General features: G+C 48.2%; 5 protein-coding genes across 5 annotated transcripts; 3 read left to right on the top strand and 2 right to left on the bottom strand.

The window, feature by feature from the left end:
• Window positions 1–645: 645 nt before the first annotated feature.
• Window positions 646–1818, bottom strand: PSV08DRAFT_358497 (uncharacterized protein). The gene has a single exon (XM_014220080.1). It carries the CDS (start codon window positions 1711–1713, stop codon window positions 727–729), a length of 987 nt encoding a protein of 328 aa, XP_014075555.1. The 5' UTR covers window positions 1714–1818; the 3' UTR covers window positions 646–726.
• Window positions 1819–2255: 437 nt separating this feature from the next.
• PSV08DRAFT_214740 (carbon-nitrogen hydrolase) lies at window positions 2256–3699 on the top strand. The gene has a single exon (XM_014220079.1). It carries the CDS (start codon window positions 2277–2279, stop codon window positions 3534–3536), a length of 1260 nt encoding a protein of 419 aa, XP_014075554.1. The 5' UTR covers window positions 2256–2276; the 3' UTR covers window positions 3537–3699.
• A 2801-nt stretch (window positions 3700–6500) lies between these two features.
• PSV08DRAFT_346755 (uncharacterized protein) lies at window positions 6501–7287 on the top strand (the record flags this gene model as incomplete). The annotated part of the gene is made up of 5 exons (XM_066092784.1): window positions 6501–6626; window positions 6693–6845; window positions 6900–7063; window positions 7125–7188; window positions 7240–7287. The coding sequence occupies 5 exons, from the start codon at window positions 6501–6503 to the stop codon at window positions 7285–7287; spliced, it is 555 nt and encodes a 184-aa protein (XP_065950053.1).
• Window positions 7288–8895: 1608 nt separating this feature from the next.
• PSV08DRAFT_398441 (pantothenate transporter liz1) lies at window positions 8896–12534 on the top strand (the record flags this gene model as incomplete). The annotated part of the gene is made up of 6 exons (XM_014220076.2): window positions 8896–9139; window positions 9205–9287; window positions 9351–9553; window positions 9602–9788; window positions 9833–10570; window positions 11322–12534. 6 exons carry the CDS (start codon window positions 8896–8898, stop codon window positions 12288–12290), a joined length of 2424 nt encoding a protein of 807 aa, XP_014075551.2. The 3' UTR covers window positions 12291–12534.
• Window positions 12535–15605: 3071 nt separating this feature from the next.
• On the bottom strand, window positions 15606–16956 carry PSV08DRAFT_376973 (uncharacterized protein). Its single transcript, XM_014220072.2, has 5 exons — window positions 16765–16956; window positions 16617–16715; window positions 16303–16567; window positions 16126–16246; window positions 15606–16078 (listed from the first exon to the last, which is right to left on the bottom strand). The coding sequence occupies exons 1-5, from the start codon at window positions 16930–16932 to the stop codon at window positions 15631–15633; spliced, it is 1101 nt and encodes a 366-aa protein (XP_014075547.1). The 5' UTR covers window positions 16933–16956; the 3' UTR covers window positions 15606–15630.
• Window positions 16957–17111: the final 155 nt, after the last annotated feature.

The following is a 17111-nucleotide window of genomic DNA, read 5'->3' as shown; positions in this document are numbered from 1 at the left end:
AGGTCTCAAATCGTATTAAGACCAGAATCACATAAGAAGAAAAAGTCAAATAAAATCTACAAATCAACAATATTTTTGTGAAAACACGACCTCCCTTCTCCAACCCTTCCCACCAAGAAAGAAAGAAAATCAAAAAAATCAAAATACAACCCACACACACACACACACACACTCGCAGTCAAAGCCCCTCCTCCTCCGCACAGATAATGCCCTTAACTTACTTACTTACCTACCTACCGCCTCTCGCGCGACGGCACTGTCACTTGTCACTTGTCACCTGTCACCCCATCCCCCCTTAAGTCCCCAAAAAACGTGCCCAAACCCAAGAAACTCTCTAGTTTCAAATTACAACAAACCGCAGATCCCCTCTCACTAATAATGCGGGGAGGGGGGAATAAACTTTTCGTCCGTGTGTTCTCGTAAGTAGAGTTAGTTGCGGGGACAAAAAAGGGCCGAAAAAGAAAAAAAACTCCACGTGGGTTTATTTGATGGGGAAAAGGCGCGCCGAGGTATGTCTGTGTGTGTGTGGGCGGGCACACGTGGGTATACGTGCTAGTAGTGGTAGGAAGGGTTGATCTACGTTGGGTAGTCTGTGGGGGGATAGGAAAAGGGGAAGGATGATCGTGCGTCAATCGATAGTTTTCCAAGGTATAAAAATGTATTCTAGCTAGCTAAGCGCGGGATTGGTTGAGACTCAGTACGGCAGATATGCAGACATGTGGTCGTTCAATGTAATAGTGCTTTGCGTACCTCCTCCACGTCCTCCAGATTCCCACATACCAGACCCCCTCGCTCATCCGTATCTGTTACTGCAACAGCCAGCACGCGCTCGCCGGTTGCGGAATCTAGAGCTGCGCCGCCGGCGCACTCGATGATGAGGGCGATGGGAGCGAGTTCGTAGAGGCGGCGGAGTTTAGCTTTGCTTTGTGGTGTTACGGGGGAGATGTAGATGCCGTGGCCCTTGACGAGTGCGTGTACGATGTCCGGGACGAGACCGCCACTGTAGCGGAGTGTGTATTTCCGCTGGATGAAATGCGTGATCAGACTCATGTATTTCTCGTCATCAGCCGCGGCGCGCAAGTTGGCGGGGGCGAAGTACCGGGTCTTCGTCTCTGAAGGGGAGGCCAACTGTACGGTTGGCCGGATGACTTGGATGGAGCCTGAGGCCGAGTATCCGACTTCAAAGCAGGTGGGCGCGGTGTTGGGGAGGCGGAGGGCGATGATGGCTGTGGTACGGGGACCCAAGACACCGAGGATTGAAGCGATTTGGTGGGTGGATGGGTTGGATTGCAGGGCTGAGGGTCCAGTCCAGATGCCTAGGATGGTGCCTACGCTCCAGTTTGGGGCGATGATGGAGGAGCCGTCGAGAGGGTCGAAGGCTAGTGTGTATTGCTCGGTGGTTTCTGAACTAGTACTGCTATTTTCTGAGGATGACTTCTCGATTGGGTCTTCCTCGCTGCTGGCGGTGACTATGCTAGGGCAGTCTTTGATTGTTTGGCGGATGGCGTCCTCGGCGAGTACGTCGACGTTGAGTTGATCGTCGCCGAATGCATTAGCGGTGCCGACTTGGGTTACACTGGGCGAAGTGCGCAGATGGCCTGCTATGGTGTGCACTGACTTCAAGAGGGATGGTAGGACAGAGTCGCGGAGCTGGGCGTGCGTATCTGGTATAAGGTTTTGGAGATGAATCGCGAGGTCAGTGCCGGATGCCATGGCGCGTGTTTTGTGCTCCGGATTAATTTGAATCTTTATGTTTGGACCAGGTGCGTTGTTGGTTTGAATGTTATTGAGATATCGCGGATACGTCACATGTGCAATGGTCGTTGAAAGTAAGAAATTCTCCGGCTAGTGCTATCCCATCCATGCTGTGACGTCGTAGTGGAGTTGAAGTCCGCTGGCCGAGTAGCTCCACTGTATCCCTGCTTAGTTCTTACCTTTCTGTGCATTTTTGTATATCTGGGATTTGAGTTCATACGGTAACAAACAGCAATGCCCGACTTGACTAGCTTCAGTCCAGCCAGTGCGTACGACGTTGGTCAAGATGCCGTGGCCTGGTACTGTTGATGTCCGAGGCGCGGGGTAATGAATGGTAGTACTAGTACTACTACGACAGCGGGGTAGGCGTACAAACTAAAATCTTTTTTTTCGATCATACCATTATGTGTCACAGGTTCCTTCTCGTATATAAATGATCCTTCGGCTCGTATCGTCTCAGATCTAACCACATCGTCAGGCCACTTTTAATCATACTTTCGCTTCGCTCCAATCTTGACACGATGCCGCAGATTCTCAAGATTGCAGCCGCGCAATCTCGCACCCTCTCTACAACAGCTCAAACCCTCTCAGCCCTTGAAACGACCACCAAGAGGGCTGCATCTCAGGGAATAGACATACTCCTGTTCCCGGAGGCGTACTTGGGCGGATATCCCCGCACTTGCTCTTTCGGTGCTGCAGTCGGCGCCCGCGCGCCCGAAGGTCGCGAGCAATTCCTGCACTACTTTCACGATGCTGTCGATCTAGGAGACACTCCAAGTGGTGCAGGCGAAGATTGGATTGACCGAAAGCTCGAATTACCGAAAGGAAAAGAGTACAGAGGTGATGGCACCAGAGAAGAGCTGGAAAGGATTGCAAAGGAGACGGGTGTATTTATCGTGACAGGCCTGGTGGAGAAGTCTGGAGGAACACTGTACTGTGGATCTGTATTTGTGGATCCGAAAATAGGTGTTTTGGGTAAGAGGCGGAAGGTGATGCCGACAGGCAGTGAACGCTTGGTATGGGGGATGGGTAGTGCGAGTACGCTAAGGGCAGTAACGACTGAGATCAAGGGCGTGAAGCTGTGCATGGGTTCGGCGATTTGCTGGGAAAACTACATGCCATTGCTAAGACAGAGTCTGTACAGCCAGAACGTCAATCTTTGGTTTGCGCCGACAGCAGACGCACGCGATACTTGGGCTGCGCTGATGCGGACGGTTGGGTGCGAGGGGCGTTGTTTTGTTCTCAGCGCAAATCAGTGCGTCAAGAAGAAGCATCTTCCTGAATGGATAACAGGCGGAACAAAGAATGAAACAGCTCGCTCGCCAAGCATCGCAAGCAGCAGCGGCGTTGGCAGAACGATATTGCAACAGAGTGGCGGTGCCGCGCGCCGGCGAAGCACCATCACGAGAACAGAAGACGGCCATGAGATCTGCTTGCCATTGCCCAAGGGACAAGATGCAACGACTAACGGTGACTCGTCAGCTATCGATTCCATAGAAGAAACCTCTAGCATCAAACTACAGCCCTTCTCGCAACCTCGGTCATGGTCCGCAGACGGTGAAGAGTTTGTCTCTCGCGGTGGCTCAATGATTGTATCGCCTCTTGGTGAGGTGTTAGCCGGACCGCTTTGGGAAAATGAAGATGAGCTCCTTGTCACAGAAGTTGATTTTGAAGATTGTGAGCGAGGAAGACTTGACTTTGACTCTGCGGGAAGCTATTCGCGCATGGATAGCTTCAAACTCAATGTCGAGGGTCTTGACCTAAATCCGCCACCAATGTAAAACTAGGAAACAGTTCTAAAATCGAGATCATCAAAAGTTCAACCCTTACTGTTTTCTTTATGTCAATTGGTACCAGCATAGTCTTCACGATTTGTGTAAATGTAATAATACATAGGTTGCAAATACCCAATCATCCGTGTAGCACCTAGTTGCAAAATTCGGCAGCTGAGTCTTCCCACTGAATTCGACTCTTCAACCTCGACATAAAACTTCAATATGTCTCCTAATTGCATCGAAAAGCGAATTCATTCCTGTGCGTAAACGCCAGTTCACGGGCTCATCTTTGTGCACATCGTCCAAGCTACCTCCTTCAAACTGTAGAGCGATCAACATGAATTCCCGGAGGGAGCCGACATTTCTCTGTCCACAGTGTCGTGAGGCATATCAGACCTACCTATACGATATACCGAAAGAAGAGTGTGCGAAAGAAGGAGATGCCAACTGCTTGAACACGGGTGATAAGCAGACATGTGAGACTGCTGCGACTACGGATGAACTGCAGAACTATAGAAGGGTGAGACGTTACGCTCCTGCAAATGAGTTGAGCGAGACAAATCAATAGTGATGGAATCATGAGCAAACATGGCATGACGTGGACAAGAAGAGCAACCACTGCAATACTAGAATCTTGATTGGGTGTGAGTTTAGAATCTAAAGCTTCGTGTCAATCTTGCCGTGTACTGCACATTTTAAGGGAAATCTCGAACTTCGTCCCGGTTCAGAGGCTAAGCCAAAGAAAATCATACAACCAATTGTGTACAATGGCCCAAAGAGGCGAGATCTGGTGAGTGGCCACGGAGTATCGGACACACTACCTTGCTGTGCCCGTCATCTCGTCCCGCTATCCGGGATATCCAAACTTTCGGTTAATCAGCACCGCGTAATCGGATAATAAGCTCCCCAAGATTTCTATACGTAGATAGGTCGTATTTCGGTAGGATTTCGGTAGTATTCAAGAATTCCTGTTACCAAGAACTTTTTAAGGTTTCCTCCGTAATAGACACTAGAATCTCCGCGGGCCTGGTTAATTAGAAAACAAGCTAGAATGCGAGCTAGAATGCGATCTAGAAAACAAGCTAGAAAACAGGCTTAAAAAAGAGCCAAGAATTTAGCCAAGATCAGCTAGAAAACTAGCCAAACAACAGCCAAGACATAAGTTTGGGAACCAGCCAGAAAATGGACCCAGAAGTCAGTCTTGCGCTGGTCTAGCTAGAGTAGCTAGAGAAACAGTTCAAAAAAATCCGTTCTACGCAGGAGCAGCAGGAGGCAAAGAGCGCGCGCTAGTATAGGCGCGCCTGATGTCACATGTGAAGTAGGAACATCTTAACAGCCTAGCTAGCAGTGCTTGGACTCCAACCTGCGCCTCATATTAGTTGGGGGCACATCGTTGATGGTTTTACCGCCTCCGCCAAGAACCCGTAACGCACACTTATTGTGCTTGGCGTGGATTGTGACACTGGTGATTGGGTTGCTTAGACCACTCTGTGACCTCACTGACTACTTTGACATCTTACTAGTCGAGATCTAACGACATAAAGCGGCACAGGGTTGTGGAAGTTAGAAGCTTGAGTGAAGGTGGTAAGTATCGCACTGGGTTTAGCTGACTAAAGCATGCCGCGCTCCTAATACGCTGCTTATTCCAAAGGTACCACGTGTGATGCTAGCACGAGTTGGACTGTATCGGTTCGGCGCTTGAATGTCAATTTCGAGTCTATATGATCCCTGCGCAGCAGTGCTTCGGCAAGGCCAAGGGATCTCGAATTTCGTGGACGAGATGCTGCATAGCGCTATTCCTCTCAGTGAACTGACTCTCTTCGAAGCTCCGACAACGAATAGAGAAAAGGCGGCCGGGTCAGCAAACGTGTCCCTCATGCGCTAGTTGCCCTGGCATGTAAGGGAAGACTCTCGTTAACATTAATTCCAACATCATAAGGGTATCAGGTGCGCAGAAAATATGTGCTACGTCTTCTTGCATTGCGGGATCATTGACTTGATAAAGGCTAAAAGACGAAAGCATCAAACGATTGCTTCGAAGAGTTCGAATTCGCTGATGCGATTGCACTGTTGGTGCTGCCGATCCACGACCGCTTTTGCCTATAAGAAGAGGGTGACTATTTCCCTTAGCACATACTGGGGCGATAGTACCTTATCTTAGAGCAAATCACTTGCTCGCCCCCTCCGATTCTTTTCGTGGAATCGAGATCGTTGCGGTTGACGTAACGATATCATGACTTAGAATGGGTTTTCGATTCACCGAATGTAATATTATGATTCATTAAGTAATCAGTCTCTCGATCAGGCGATACGGCTTTTGGCTATGCATGCTCAGCTGATCGAGAAACCCATCTGAGGAACGATGTAGGCCAGAGGGAGGTCTGAATGTGAGTGATACAATTACGGAGTCCGTAAAAACTAGTGGTGTACATAGGTATGTTCCGTTAGCTTGATTAGATTGTATCAAAAGAAGACATGAGGATTTGAGAGATGTCATAGTAAATACCGATGTAGATATCCTTGTTCACGAAATAGGCCTTTACTTAGTCTTAGTAACTCTAGCATTACCCCAGTACAGCTACAAAAATCGTTAGTATTGCACTAGTAAGCGTTGTTTCACTCTAGGTCTAATTGGCTAATTTACTGAGCTAACGGAACATGCCCGTGTACGCTAGTATTGGAGCGACGGCACGTCCCAGAGAGGGAGGGCTAGACGTGAGTAGTACAATGATGGAATCTGCAAAGGCTTCACAGTATTATCACGGCGACGGGATGTTCCCTTAGAACACTTTGAACCCAGTTGCTAGCAATGGACGTGCTCGTGGTCAAGCAATCTGCGAACAGTATAATTATGGCGGTCGCAGCCACCCATTTGCTCATCACTTCGCACAGTATCTACAACATCAACAATCGCAAGAACCACTTCAGCCTTCTCAATCCTACTTCAGTGCAAGTACTTTCATCGCTATCATGCAATTCTCTTTGATCCGCAACCTCACCCTGGCCGTTCTGGCGGGTTCAGCAGTGGCTCTTCCTGCCATTACTCAAGATGCTGGTAGCTTAGCCAATGTTGAGGCGACCCAAACCGATGTTGAGGTGAGTCAATCTACAGTTCTTTCGCTAGAAATTCAGTATCGATTGGAAAAGCTAAGCAGTAAACAGGCCCCAGTCATGCTCGAGAAACGGATTATTCCCGCTATAGCCTTGCTCCAAGTCATTGGAGGCAAGCTCTTTGCTGGTGTAATGAGTGCGGCCATCGAGCGCGCCAAAGACGCCCTCGCACCCTCCGCGGACGACTGGAAAAATTTCGACGAGGTAAGCTAATGCCACAAACTTGAATTTATACCATGTGCTAAGAAACCGCTTTAGGCTCGCACAGCCTTTATGCAGGATCATATTCCTGATCTTTACAACAACCGAGTATCAGGCACAAAGGGTGTTATTTGCATGAATGGACCCTACTCTACTAGTCCTGGTGCTGTGTTTGAAGGACCCGCTACTGAGAAATTCTCATGGGATATTTACCACACCACGTAAGCTCCTTAATCTCTTCCTCCAGCTGTAAACTAGTTATACTAATGCTGCCTCAAAAAGCTACGCTTGTTTCGAGATTTATTCAGGCTCCGTTACTAACGAGGGTGACGGTGGATGGATCAATGTAAGTTGCTGCAAGTCTTAGTTTCGAGCTCAGATACTAATGAGTTCAAAGTGGGGTGCGGAAGGCTGTTCTATCAACGGCCATACCATCAGCTGTTAAAAAGGCACTTAGTCGCTCTCAACTATTGTCGCAAGCATAATCTGGATACCAGAAGAGCTTTGTGGATTGCTATGAGCGCCTGGAGAGATTAAAGGCTCTCTTTGTTTCAACAACTTTGAGTTTCGACGCATAAGTATAAAGAGACAAATAGGGTTAGAGTGAGAGTCGGAGTCAAAGTTAAAGTGAGAGCTAGAGTGAGAGTTGTAAACAGAGTTAGAGTTAATAGGTACAGTTGATCGTTTAATTAGATTTCTTTAACGTTGTTCTCTTGATATTTTTTCTGAAAACAATTTTTGATTTCCTGTCGTTCCATGTCAAGATACATACATACTAAAAGTATACTAGATAGGAGTTTACATAAATCATAATTAAAGATGCTTATTAAAAATACTTGATCTAAATTGGTTTTCGACATGTGTTACACGGGTTTGGATCTATACTTCTCTTGCCGGGTCCACACTAAGGCCAGTGAGCTTTATGCTAGTATTCCGTAAAAGTTGTCTAGCGAGACAGTAGAGTAGAGTGCTTAATAGAAAAGGCAATAGGTTTAATAACTATTAATACATATTGCTGTAGACTAACAGGTAATACGTAATCTTATTAAGTAAAGCAACTGGTAAGATAGTGTGACGGGCTAGATAGCCCATCACAATACAGATAGCGGTAGCTATCTTATGTATCAACTATACAACGATATAAGCAGCTCTGATATCTTGTGCTAGCCTTTTTGGCGCGGTGGGCGGCTTGTAGCTGGCTGCGCAGTCTGATAGGGCTCGAACCGTTATAGAAAGTACAATTTAAGTTAACAATAACTAGCGAGAATAATAAAAAAAATCTATCTATCCTTATATCCTTATTACTTCTAATCCTACTGTCCTTTACTTTCCTACTATCCCTAGGATAGTTGTAATGTTAGTGATAGTTGCTATTCTAAGGCATCCTGCCATCCCTCGGATAGTCGCTCTTGACGGGATGGTACATCACGTGACCCAACCCCGCAATGATCATTACCTTCTGATGCGGATATCCATAGGCTCCCTGCCTTCTTGTTACGTGTAACAGCATGTCACTACCCCTGTTTCTTTTTTTTGGACAGAGCCTGGATTGCTACAAAACTAGGCTTAGGAGTAGTCGGAAAACGGTTGCCCACGGAGCAGGTCCCCATCCGGTTAATAAACTATAATACTAACCCGTGTTGTGCACCTTTTGCTCATGGCACATGATACTGTTGCATCGTTATGGTTGTTGCACCAATCATTGTCTGCGCTGGACGCTGTTGGGTCGATAATTTCAGCGGCGGCCCGTCATTCCTGCATGCCTGCCGGCAAAGGCTCATCGTGACACGATAGGCGCGGGCGATTACGATTACCCCGGTGCGGGCAGATGAGATTGCATATGGGGTGCAGCTATCCCCGCCATTAATGCTCCGCCGTCCAAGTAAGCTCCGTATAAGTAAGCTTGAGGCCGCACAAGATTGCTTGTTATATCTTGTCTTCCGCTCTTTGCTTGTTCAGCCACCATTTTCCCTACAAATTGGTGGGTGTCACACCTCTACTTTGCCTACACAAAGAAGCACAGCTGGAGAATACCCCTGCTGTTTGATCAGACATGACAAAAACGGTTGCAGCCCCGGAGCATGATAAGGATGTCTCTGCAACGCAAATGGCAGAGGACCTACTTGAGCCTGTAATACTTGAAGCAGGTTCTATTAAGGATGATTCAAGACAAAAATTGCAGCCGCCACCGCTGGTGGCTGCTATGACTCCCGAGGAGCGAGATCTAGCCGAAAAGCGGTTGCGAAGGAAAATCGATACAAGGCTGATGCCCATGGTTATTTTGATGTACATCATGAGTAAGTTGAGTTGATACTAAGTCGCAGGGTGATGTGATGGCCAAGATGGAGACTAATCCTACCAGACTACCTTGATAGAAACAACATCGCTGCTGTACGTCTGGCTGGTCTCCAAGATGAATTAAACCTCTCCAGTGTGCAGTATGAGGTATGGCTGTACCATTCGATTGTGTTCAAAGCTGCGGAACGTATACTTACTTACCTTGTCTAGACCATCATCTCCATCCTTTTTGTCGGGTATATTCTCATGCAAGTCCCCTCTAACCTATTCCTTAATAAGTTTGGAAAACCTGCACTCTACCTCCCGGCTTGCATGGTTGTTTGGGGTACTATCTCCGGAGCTACAGCGGCATGTCAAAATTTTGGCGGACTGATTGCATGTCGATTTTTCCTGGGAGTGGTGGAGGCTGCATAGTGAGTGTTGCTTGAATATGCTCTAAATTAGCTTCTGACGAGTTCTAGCTTCCCCGGCTGCTTGTTCTATCTCAGCGCATGGTATACAAGGAAGGAGCTTGGGTTCAGAACTGCCGCATTGTACTCTGGGTCTCTGATATCAGGCGCCTTCGGTGGACTAATCACAGCTGGCATCAAAGCAAATATGGATGGGACCCATGGATTGCGAGCGTGGCGCTGGGTGTTCATCATAGAGGTAATTTTACCAAGAGAGTGTTTAAAAAATGCTAATCTTTGCAGGGAAGTATCACTGTCGGCATGGCCCTTTCGGCGTTTTGGATACTACCAAACTTCCCACTCACAACGTCGTGGCTGACCGATGAAGAACGTCAGCTTGCTGTCTTTCGGTTAGAAGAAGACATAGGCGAAGAAGATTGGGTATCTTCAGAGGCGCAGACTTTCTTTCAGGGCCTCAAACTTGCTTTGGTCGACATCAAGACCTGGATCCTCACAATCATGCTCCTTTCTATTGTATCGTCGGCATCGGTGACGAACTTCTTCCCAACTGTGGTGAAGACCCTTGGATACTCGAACACCGAAACACTGTTACTTACAGCCCCGCCTTATCTCCTGGCGGTCATTACGACTTATCTCAACGCCTGGCACGCAGACCGTACAGGCGAACGCTTCCTTCACATCGTACTCCCACTCTGTGTCGCCGTATTCGCCTTTATACTGGCAGCTGCTACTCACACAACAGCACCTCGATACGTTGCCATGATGCTTATGGTACCGGGTGTGTATACGGGCTACGTCGTTGTATTGGCCTGGATTTCCAACTCGTTGCCGCGCCCGCCTGCTAAGAGAGCGGCGGCGCTAGCATTCATCAACGCCGTCAGCAACTCGAGCTCGATTTATGCTAGTTACATGTATCCACAGCCAAAGAACGGGCAGCCGAAATTGACCATACCCTTGAGTGTAGATTGTGCTACAGCTGTGCTGGCGATTATCATGGCGGGCATTATGCGCATCGTTCTCGTACGACTCAACAAAAGGCTTGACCGAGGAGAACATGTTGAGGGCGCAATCAACAGCGTCCCACGTGCCGGGCAAGAGCGTGGATTCAGATTCTTGGTCTAAAACACCGATATCAACAGTTTGAAGGACAGCAGGGGGGCACACGAGATAGAGTTAGTAATATGCGTCAAGTGATTTCTATCCTCTTGTTACTTTTTTTGCCACCTCCTGACGTTGTCCGCGCCGGATGACGAGTCGCATGATGGTGAAGATTATCCTTCTGGATTTCCGTAAGATACTGTTCGTGCAACTCATGTCGCATACTTTGTTGTGGCCTGGTTGCATACAAAGCTCGCCCAGTGTGAATGGGTGGTGTTCAACAGCGAAACTCGAAGCTTCTATAGCGTCATCGGCCCGGGCAAAGCTTAGCGCCATCACGAGTGTGGCCCAGCGCGTCGCGACTCATCACCTCTCACTCGTCCACAACCTTCCATCCCAGCAGCGCATCATTCATCAGGCTTCTATTCGCACTCTCGCTCCAACATCGCTATCGGCCCGCCTCGACTGTAACATGCACTTTTGGCTGCCCAACAGCTATTGCGATAACAACCGACCAGCCCTTTGCGATAGGTGTAGTTAGCGTGGGTTGTACACGACTGCAAGTGCCCTGTGCACACACACGATGCGCTTTCACGAGACCATACGAATTACTACGTCAATTGTCTCACCACACCCTTGACCACTCATTCATCTGTCGTCTTTTCAGTAGCAGGTATTGCTCCTGGCTCTTGATCTCTCTCGCTTATTTGGACATTTCCAAGGCAACCACGCGTCGTCAGCTGACGCACTGCCATATCGACAACCCTCAACTCAAACTTGGACTTTAGCTGTCCCCACTATGGATTTCTCAAGTAGCGCCTTTCGGTCTTCCCCAGCTTCTAAAGTCTCAGACGATGTCATGTCTCATGCAAACCTCGTCATGGCGTGTAGATGGGGGTGGACCAGTTCGCCAAGTGCAGAGAGCGGTGGCGCAACCTCACGCTTTGCTACCTCCACACAACCTTCCTCATCAGCCTCGACATTCAATAATGTACGGTCAAAACGACTCGCACCGTGTCAAGGCCGTCTCTACCATCAGCTCTTGTGTTCGCATCGCATCCGCACAGATTTAGTCGAAGACTGCGGTGCAAACTGTGTCGAGCCTTACGGAAACACCGTAGAGGCTGCCTTCATCTGCCACGAGTGCATCCAAGCAGAAGCATCAAAGATTTGGGAAGAGCGACAAGCGCAGCACAACTCCTTGTACCCACCAATCGAGCAAATGTCACAGGAGCAGTACGATCAATGGTATGCCCAACATCGGCAGTTGGAGGCAGACTTCTCTCGTGACCAGCGAGTCTACGAGATGGAGCTCAAAGCCAAAACACGCCCAAGTAATATCTGCTCTGCCATGGAGGCCAGTAAAGAGGAGATGGAATTTGCCAACGAGCTCGACTCTCTATCTCTATCCCTGATGGCGTCCAATACCTCGATGACTAATTCTGCACCGCTTCAAGTTCAGAACCGAACCCGGACGACTTTGGCTACAGATCCGGAAGAGCAACTACATTGGGATTTGAATACCCTTGCTCTGGACCGCGGATCTTGCGGTATTGAGTACTCTGCTTCGCAGCCAAACAACGGCGTAAAGTCAACTCGGCAACTCGATGTAGAGGAGCTATGGAGGAAGCCCCGGAATTGAGACTGACAGCCGTGTTAGTTGGAGACCACTGGGCGTGTATAGCAATTGTCTTGTCGATTAGCGATAGCATGGTCTGGCGCATGAAATAGAAATTTGATAGCTTTTGATCATCACATGTGCTTGTGTTTTCGAAATACTGTCGTTAGATTTATTTGTCAAATACAGACTCATTCACAATGCTCATAGTCCATAGCGAATATTTAAGAGGAACATTCCTTTGCTATCAATAAGCTGTGGCTTACCTGCACCGCTGAACTGAGATGATAGTAGAGCATCCATGGTTTTGCTAATAACGATAGGAAGCCATCGGGTGGAGACGCATGTAGACGCGCTCGGCCAAGCTTCCGCCCCACATTCAAGCAAATTCATGCCTTGATCCCCACACTCGTCAGGCCTGTTGTCTCACTTTGAGAACGTCTTCCAATATGAATTTTGAACGTCGACAACTTTCCATCAAATTATCTACTGGAGCCTTGGCGCAATGGTAGCGCGTTGGTTTTCGGCCTTGTCTGCCTGTCCACCAAAGGTTGAGGGTTCGAGCCCCTTGGGCTTCGGTTTTTTTTTGTCGCGGTGACGTGACCTTGGTTTTTGCACTTCTTGTATGTGGAGCTGTTGAAATAATGGATCTAGGCCGACTGGTGTGTCGTTTTTTTATGCATAGTGTTTCTTATGTTCATATTCGGACGCAAGTCTTAGTCTTCAGTTAGCAGACAAAATTTAGTCAAGCGAGGGTATGGTATGTTCATTATGATATCGTCATTTGATAGTGAGGCTTATTAGAGGATGGCATGAATAACTCGGATGCTACTAGTTTGGAGCATTGTTCCAAACAGCCGGTAAGTTGTACCCCTGGGCTTGCCATAGATGGAAGTATAGTAGAAGACGTCATAACACACGTCGATCCAAAGCTTAATATTAGTCACCCACAAGACGATTTCCATACTTACGTCTCCAAGAATTTGCACGGGCATCTTGGGATTAGTAGCGGGAATGAATCATGACGAAAAACAAGATTGTCTTGGACTTGTGCCTGTTGCCTGATGTTGGATATATTGATCTGCATTTCGCAGTGCAGCATAGCCGCAAACGACAAGATATGCCCCTTTTACAGGTTCTGTCTGGCGAGACCCAACATGTAGCTACGGACCCAGATGAGAAAAACTAACAAGGCGGAAAAATTCGATTTCGATCGAATGACCATGAATCAAGTCTTCATTTACAGTGAAGTTTGGTACACTGGTAAATTCAATCCAAGAGTATCTTCTTACGTGTTCAACAAGCTGAAACAGGTCAAGAATACTACAAGCAAGCTAACCGACTTTGAATTTGAACACCGGAATGAACTTCACACAACATATACATAAGAAGTAAGGGAAGCAAATATAGAGCTATGTAAGTCAAAAAACTGTAGCCTCAGCGTCGGACCCAAACCTAAATTTCCCATCAGCATAGAAAACTCCCGGGCAGCTTCCGTTAGCCTAGAAGAAAGATAAAGTATGCATAAACCCACTACCAAGAACAACCAAGAATTGCCCTACCCCATTGCCAGCAACCCAACGTCACGATACCTTAACCCCATCCCACCAATCCCTTGATTCCCGCCGCCGCCGCCTCCTCCCCTATCTCCCCTATTCGCTATGAAGATATCAATAAACCTACCTGCCATATCCTCGCCGCCCAAAAGAGGACATTCCCCTTAACCACTGAGCCCAACCGTCCAAGCACACACAGCTCACCGATCAGAGATGCAAAAGATCGACCACGCCCCCAACTCTGGAACATACCGATCGAACTATCGTATCGGGTAATAAGCTTAAATCCATGTTTGTGTATTTATGTGTGTAGAAATTTTGATTGCATTTGTACCCATCACAACGATCATGTGCTTTCTCTTGTGCACGCACGCACACGCGGAACTCGGCTGCACCGTTTTCTTTTTTTCAATAGTGAGAGAAGCGCATGAGATGTGTAGTTTGCCCGAGCGATGCCGAGTATCGGTTTATCGACGTGATGTTCGAAGCCAAGGTGCACGGTGTGGATGTGTTTATTGAGGGGTTGGGCTGAAAGGCGTGATGGGAGGCGATGGAGAAGGCGAAAGCCCGGATGGGCATAGCGCAAAGCATGGAGCATTGGAGAGGATAGTGCAAATGGGAGGAGGAGATCTGAGGTATTGGAATGTGCGAGAGGCGGGTACTTCGAAGAGAGAGAGAAAAAAGGCAAGATGTGTTGGGCATAAGTGCAATGTGACGAGGTGTGATGTACATTTATGCTTAATTGCTTTCAACAAGTATTATACAGATATACAAACAAAAGGTATGCAGGGACTAAGCTACTCAAACAACGCCCCTAATGCAGCCCTAACTTCCTTCCTATGTCCTATCTCACATTCATCATCATACATTAGAAAGAAAAAGAAAAGAAAGGTTCCCTCCATCATAAACATCGTTATACATACATGACTGTGACCTCTTCTTTTGATGACGTACTCCCCCCCCCCCAGTTGGCTGCTTCGGGGGTGGCGAAAACTCTAAAGGGAAATTCGCCATGTCCGATAAAAGTCGGACACAGATAGTCGCGCGGTATACAGTCCAAGCCAAAACCCTGGTTTTACGGTACGTAAACAAGGTTGACGGGGGAGTGGGAAGGTAGTGTGCAACATTCGTAAATATAGTTTGCCCTTATCTGCAGCAGGACTTGTCTTTACTCGGCACGGGGCGTCGGAAACCGCTTGCCGTGTTGCGCCAAGGCGTGCCATCGAGGGAGATGGCGTGGTGGTAGACTTTGAGGGCAGCCAGGGTTTATCCAATTGTTCTTCTTTCTCCAAGGATGAGTTCATGTCCGTTTTATTGGTGGTACCGCATGTATGTGTTCGTGATTAAGAGGCCAAGCGAAACCGAACCCTGAGGCTGAAAGAGAGGAGCACCTCGATGATGGCATCCCTTACGTCAGGAACCTTTGTGGCCATTGCGTATATGTATGTACGTAGTGCAGTGCCTGCAAGCAGCGGTGTTGTAGGATAGTATAACGACAGCCTGTCAAGACCGGTACTGCAAGCCGTCAAGTCGCACAATGCAGACATGGTGCGAAAAATGTCTCGCATGCATGTGTTGGAAAATGCGCGGGGTAGTAAGCCATGTGCGCTGGGCGTACTGATCGCCAAAGCTAGTTGTCTGGACGTTGCCTAATACGGCATTATGGTCGAGCTTAGCTTCACCCCAATCCTCACCAAGCTCTGCGGAATGTGACATGATGCGCCTGTATCCGTCCAGTCTGTTGGCCTAGCAAAACTTTATTCGAACCGGTGGCGCAATAGTAATGAGTGTCTGAGTCTGGATCCGAGTCATCCGAACATGGAACCCGGTCTTGGTTGTGTCTTGCCCGCAGCAGGAGCAAGAATGGCAGGGTCCGGGCGTACTATCAGCTCAACAAACTCGGGAATTTTGGGGAGCAGCGCGGTTGATCCCGTGGGGTCAGCGTTTCCGTACTCTAGGTCGTTGTCTAGAGTGCGTATCATACGGGACGAGCGATGGCTTGATTGCTGACTGCTCTTCAGAGTGATGGATGTAGGCGGTGCTCCAGAACCAAGTCGCGAAAGGGGAAGCGTTACTTGTACTTGAACCAAGGCAATCTTCATCAGCGGTCTTAGTGTGGCTGTGCATCCGGCAATGATGCAGGTGCCCACTTCGATGGTACTCCACATACAGATGTGGACGGCTCTGTAGAAGTAGTCGCCATTTTTGAGTACACCCTTGATATATTTGAATCGTATGAGTGAGCATACCGCGCCGCTGTCAAACGTTAGCACTGAGACTGGATATGGTCTTGTGGGCCGTACAGTGTGGCCACTACCAAGATGATGCCAACTGAAATTTTGGCTCGTCGCTCCATTGGGGAATTCCAAAGCAGCAAGACCGGCATGAAAAGGAAGGCGACATCCGTGATGGAATTAAAGACGGCTAAAGAACCAACATTAGCTTCTTACAGGCTATGAGTCGGTCGGTGCTCGTCGTACCTTGCTGGTAGGCCATGAATATGTCGAGTTGAATAGGCGTACAGTCTCGCATGAGTTCCCGGATGAGATACTGATCCAGATTTGGGCCGCATCGAAGGAAGACGTAGAAATAGGTGGCGATTGACGACATGATGCTGAGAGTGACAAACATGTATATGACCATCAAATGCCATCGCTTGACTACAATGCGGGCGAAGAAGATGGCAAGGGATATCTTGATGAGCATCATGGTCAAGACGTAGGAGGATTCGGAAACAGTGGCAATCTACAATAGTCAGCTAGGCAGTGGTAGAAGGGTGACGGAATGCGAGCACCTTCATCAGGTGGTTCAATTGATCAAAGTCGGTTATAACGGTACCGCCACCATGGTGGAAGATGTAAATGATTGTTCCACAGTATACAGTGAATATCGCCTAATCAGGTCAGAACAGAGAATGAGTGAATCGGGGGATCAGTACCTACTCCTACCGATACCATGGCAATATCGTCCCAACCGAAGTTGGAGATAATCACAGTGCGAGTGTAGACTCGCAAGGATATGAAGATCCATGCGAGGATAAGAAAGGCGATGATGAGCCTGTAAGTATGCCCCACCAGGTGTGACACTTGTCCAGGAGCCGGTTCATTCATGATGCCGTGACTACCAGTCGTGATAGATAGAAGATGGCACGTCCAAGGTGTTCGATTGCCAGAGGGTAAGAAAAAGAGATGCGTATCCAAGGAAGAGGCGAATATGTTGGACAATGTAAGCGCGAAGCTAAAGCAGTTGACGGGACACGAACTGGCGCGACCCAAAAAAAAATAGCTGG

This window comes from Bipolaris maydis (assembly GCF_028858645.1).
Source record: "Bipolaris maydis strain C4 unplaced genomic scaffold PSV08scaffold_1, whole genome shotgun sequence".
Classification (NCBI taxonomy): domain Eukaryota; kingdom Fungi; phylum Ascomycota; class Dothideomycetes; order Pleosporales; family Pleosporaceae; genus Bipolaris; species Bipolaris maydis.
The sequence above is the reverse complement of the archived record's forward strand: the minus strand, read 5'-3'. Positions and strand labels throughout refer to the sequence as shown.

What these genes read in the sequence shown, in the direction of transcription:
- PSV08DRAFT_358497 (XM_014220080.1), bottom strand. Translation starts at nt 1,713, where the DNA reads ATGGCATCCGGCACTGACCTCGCGATTCATCTCCAAAACCTTATACCA.
- PSV08DRAFT_214740 (XM_014220079.1), top strand. Translation starts at nt 2,277, where the DNA reads ATGCCGCAGATTCTCAAGATTGCAGCCGCGCAATCTCGCACCCTCTCT.
- PSV08DRAFT_376973 (XM_014220072.2), bottom strand. Translation starts at nt 16,932, where the DNA reads ATGAATGAACCGGCTCCTGGACAAGTGTCACACCTGGTGGGGCATACT. An exon ending in AATTGAACCACCTGATGAAG is followed by an intron (nt 16,568 to 16,616) that starts GTGCTCGCATTC and finishes TGACTATTGTAG; the next exon opens with ATTGCCACTGTTTCCGAATC. An exon ending in ATCTTGGTAGTGGCCACACT is followed by an intron (nt 16,079 to 16,125) that starts GTACGGCCCACA and finishes AACGTTTGACAG; the next exon opens with CGGCGCGGTATGCTCACTCA.